At 48.6% G+C, this 4,287-nt stretch overlaps 1 protein-coding gene across 1 annotated transcript in view; it reads right to left on the bottom strand.

Moving 5' to 3' along the window:
• SCPEP1 (serine carboxypeptidase 1) overlaps positions 1-4,287 on the bottom strand; it is a 44,620-nt gene that overhangs the window by 33,463 nt on the left and 6,870 nt on the right. Inside the window, exon 3 of the mRNA XM_008590830.1 lies at positions 1,756-1,845. Coding sequence (XP_008589052.1) covers positions 1,756-1,845 — 90 coding nt within the window. The remainder of the gene's footprint in view (positions 1-1,755; positions 1,846-4,287) is intronic.

Below are 4,287 nucleotides of genomic sequence, written 5' to 3'. Positions count from 1 at the left end.
ATCCACAAAGAGGAGACTGGCAGCCTGCAGCTATATGCCACAGAGGAAACCCAAATGTTGCAATCAGTCAGTTGGTTACCAATTTTCTTTTAATCATCTTGTACGAGCTCAGCAAAAACTACACATGTGAGGATAGTGATGTCCTGTGGCTCAGAGGGATTTTTAAAAAATAAGGGTTGGGAACACAGACTGCAGCAAAGAAAGGCAAAATTTTTAAAAAAAGGAAAGGGCTGGCTCTGGTTAGCTCACTTAGAGTGTGATACTGCTAACACCAAGGTCAAGGGTTTGAATCCCCATACCAGCCAGCACCACTCACCACACTCCCCCCTAAAAAAAGGAGGCAAGAAGGAAAGATTAACATATACATGGTGATCAAAGAGTCTAAGCTACTGCCACATACACAATACAAATGTACTAAATGTAATACACTAGTGCAGGTGGAACCCTGCAGTGTCACTCCGTGCAATGAGTCCGAGCAGTGAGAGGACACTCAAGGTGTGAATATAACATGTCAGCTTCTTAGACATTAATCAAATTTCCACTTGGGCCTGGCTTTCCTGTATACTGCAAAAAGAGGTGTTTATTCTAAAACCTTGTCCAAAGAGGTGGAGAGTATAAAATTTTACATCTGAAAGGAGTCTTAGCAATGACAGTCCAGACATATCTTTTACTGACCAGGAAAGTAAAGCCCAGCAAAGGTCACAAAGTTGGATAAGTAAAGGCAGCATCAGGACTAGGCCCTGGGGCTCCTCACCCCTCATTCAGTCTCTGCCTCAGTCATATTGCCCTTTTAGCTCTGGGGGGTTTAGGGACAAGCCAGTGGGTTGCTCTGCTACTGCTACTAGAAGTGATATTTCAGTTGGAACCAAGTACGGAATGTTCCAGGCCAAGAAAGCAGCATATGCAAAGGCCCTGAGGCAAGAGTAAGTAGAATGCACTTAGGAAAGAACAGATAGGTGAGCTCCTGATGAGAGAGGAAGGCTGGAGGAGCCTTGAGGAGAGTGGGGAACATTCACAGCAGCAGGTGCCACTGGGAGAGGCGCAGAGCAGAGGCACAGAGCCAAGGACAGCTGTGAGCCCTGAGGGAAGCCTGCGATTGTGCAACCCCAGCCTGCCACCAGTGCGGTTTTGCCCGTCAGTGTGTGGCAGCCTGAGAGAAGGGGTGGGTGGGTAGACAGTGGGACTGGCCCAAGGGTGGGCTTGGCAAGGCTGAAAAGGGAGCCAGGGGCTGAGGGGCTGACCAGAGGGGCTAGGGAAAGAAGTGACGCTAAGAATGGGGTGGGGGTGGGAGGTGTGGAGACAGAGAACCAGAGAGACATCAAAAGGGGAGGAGACACCGGACTTGAAGTCTTGATATAGTCAAGACACAGGTAGGAGAGTAGGGAGAAGAGGATTGGAAATCACAGTCAGAGGGTGGGGCCCTGGAGTCTGAGACTACAGAGATGGCCAACATGTGAGTAATGACAGGGACCCGGGTGTCTGCTAGAGTGGGTTTCTGAAGGCAGGTGGAGAGAAAGGTCACCAGGCTGGAGAAGGCAAGAGAGATTAGTGTGGGATAAACTGTCCCAAGAAATGGGAGAAGCTGGGCTACAGAAGAAGCCCTTGGACAAGTGCCCTGGGCCTCAGGACACAGGGAGAGAGAAAAGGCATGACAGGGTGGATTGCTAACCCCACCCAGAGTTAGGCAGGGCTGGGCGGGGCCCAGCATCTGACAGGCCACAGGGCAGGTTCAGTTAGGGCCTGTCCTCACAGTACCCAGGTGGTATTTCGTGGTTTGAGATCACTGTCAAGGGGCCCAATTTCCTCGAAGTTTCCAAATCCAGTGCTGGAACCTCCTGGACCACCCTGTGGACAAGAAAAGAAATAAACATAATACAGAGAAAATTTTAGCCAAATCTCAGTCATTACAATGGATGACCACATTCACTGTAAAGGATTTATAATTCAGGAATGGCTGGGTCAACCTGCCCAAAAGACACAATCTCTGCAGTGAACCAGGGGCTTCTGCACTAACCGAACTTCCCTGGTAACTACTGAGTCTTGCTCTTCGAAAGGAACGCAGCTGGGCTAAGAGGCTGTCGAGGGAACTTTCCTACCTCCTGATTCTCTGAGCTGGCGCCTTCGCCTGCTGTGGGGCTTTCAGCACTGGAAGAGCCTTCAAGAACATCTCATCTAACCCCTCTCATTTCAGAGACGAGCAGGGATATGGCTGGCCATGGGCCACACAACCATTCAGGTCTCTGCCAGGACCAGACACTAGGCCTTGCAACTCTCCAGCCCCCACTCTCTCTTCAGGGTCCCTGTGGGTTGATAAGGGATGCAGACAGGGGCAGTTTGATCGAGCTGATTCTCTGAATATAATACAGCAAATGCAGAAATCCCAGGGCAGGGAGCACTTGTGGCCAGCTAGGGGCAAGGGACAGGCAGGATTCTGAATTGAAGCTTGGTGCTGGCCCCCCCAAACTGAGAGAGGGCTCCGAAGGGCTCAGAGGGGAGGGGGGGAAAAACTAAAGGGTGAAACGGGGCAGGTTGGGTGGACTTTTTGGGGGGCCCTTTGGAAGATGGTCAGGGGAAAGGGTGGTACTTTTCTGGACAAAATCTAGGAGCCAGCTGAGCTGGGGAGGCTGTGAGGACAGCATTGTCAGCTGAGGCTAGGAGACAAGCCCCCGGCCTATAATAAAGGGAGACGGCCTCTCTGTGCATGAGCAGATGGGCAGGAAAGGGAGATGTGACAAATGAAAGAGAATAGCTCAGGCAAAACAAGACCCAAGCCAATCTGTTTAGGGAGATCTGAATAAAAAAAAAGACAAAGTCAAGTCAGGGCCAGGAGTAACTAGACAACTGCAAGACGGCCCCAACAGGGAAAGACTTTGTAACACTAATGGTTTGAACCTGCACCAACCTAACTGTGACAAAACTGGAAGGCTATAACTCCCTCTGATTAAATGCACTTTGTATCTTAAGATTCCCTAACACAGTGGTAAAAAGTTCACAGGCCAGATGGAGATGTCCGTCACAGTACTGTTTATAAGAACAACAACAAAAGTAAGGGTGCAACTCGAGTGTCCCCCAGAGGGAAGGGGTTAGTAAATCACCACCCATCCACAGGATGGAATGCTGCACTGCCATTTAGAATCATGAACTGTGAAAAACTATGCAGCCACATGGAAAAATGCTTATAACGCAATACACAATATATTAAAACCACGTAGATATGCTCAAATGAAAGCTGGATCCCTTTTTCCTAAGAGGACTTATTGGGATAGGGTAGGATCAAAGCGAAAGCTGGGAATCCTAGAGACTTGGTCATTGTGGGAGAAATCCCATTTCTCTGCCTGCTGTGGTGGCAGCAGGAAATGATGCTCCCTCCAAATACTTCCCCCCACCCCATGGTAAGATGCTGGCTGGAGGATCGCTGTGTTCTATTTGAACATATCCTATTGCAAAATCTTTATTTGTCCAGAACTTTGGGATGGGGTGCTACCATGGCCCAGGGCTATCCAGTGACTGAAGTACAGTAAATGTGTCAGTGGGTCAAATGAAATGTTTAAATGACTTGAAAGTATGCCTAAAATAGCTTGCTACTCTGCTCAAATGATGTGACCTCAATTCTCAAAGACGGCCCCAGAGAAGTCAGTGTACACGTCCTCAGCAGAATGCTAAAACAGAGCTCCTTTTAATCTAAACGACTTATTTCTTCCTTAAGCATAATCTTTTTTCTTCTCCCTTGGGCCTCTGCGGGAATGGAGAACTTCAGCTGACAATCTTCAAATAACATCTCAGATCAAAGGGTTAGTCTAACCAAAAGGTCACAAACTGGATGGCCTCCAGGGACCAAGCAGAGGCTACGGAGCAGAACAACTTAGATGGGAGCAGGGGCCTCTCCTGCAGGAGCTCCGGCCTTCTCTGAATGGGAACCACCATCATTCAGCTTTGGGGACAGTGAGTTCAGGCTCCAAGCTGCTAGATCTCCTGATTTTTGGAAACAGGAAGGAAATGTCCTGATTTCAAAATGTTGGCAACTAATTCAATTCAAATAACAACCCCAGTCTGCAGTCAGCCAAAAAGACAGTTTGCAACTTCTGAAATTCAGTGTTTTTCAAATTGATTTCCTGAGTACCCAGAAAGGGTCCCTGGGGTAGCCTGGGACATGGGAGGCCCTGCCCCAGCCTCAGCACTTCTGCTTTTATCTGCTTTGGCTCCCATGTGTCAACTGTCACTGGGGATGAAAAAAAGTTCTGCTGGTTAATAAAAAGTTTGAAAACCACAGAAATTCCCCAGATTAGA

The sequence above is a fragment of the Galeopterus variegatus genome, unplaced genomic scaffold (genome assembly GCF_000696425.1).
Source record: "Galeopterus variegatus unplaced genomic scaffold, G_variegatus-3.0.2 Scaffold6402, whole genome shotgun sequence".
Classification (NCBI taxonomy): Eukaryota; Metazoa; Chordata; class Mammalia; order Dermoptera; family Cynocephalidae; genus Galeopterus; species Galeopterus variegatus.
The sequence above is the reverse complement of the archived record's forward strand: the minus strand, read 5'-3'. Positions and strand labels throughout refer to the sequence as shown.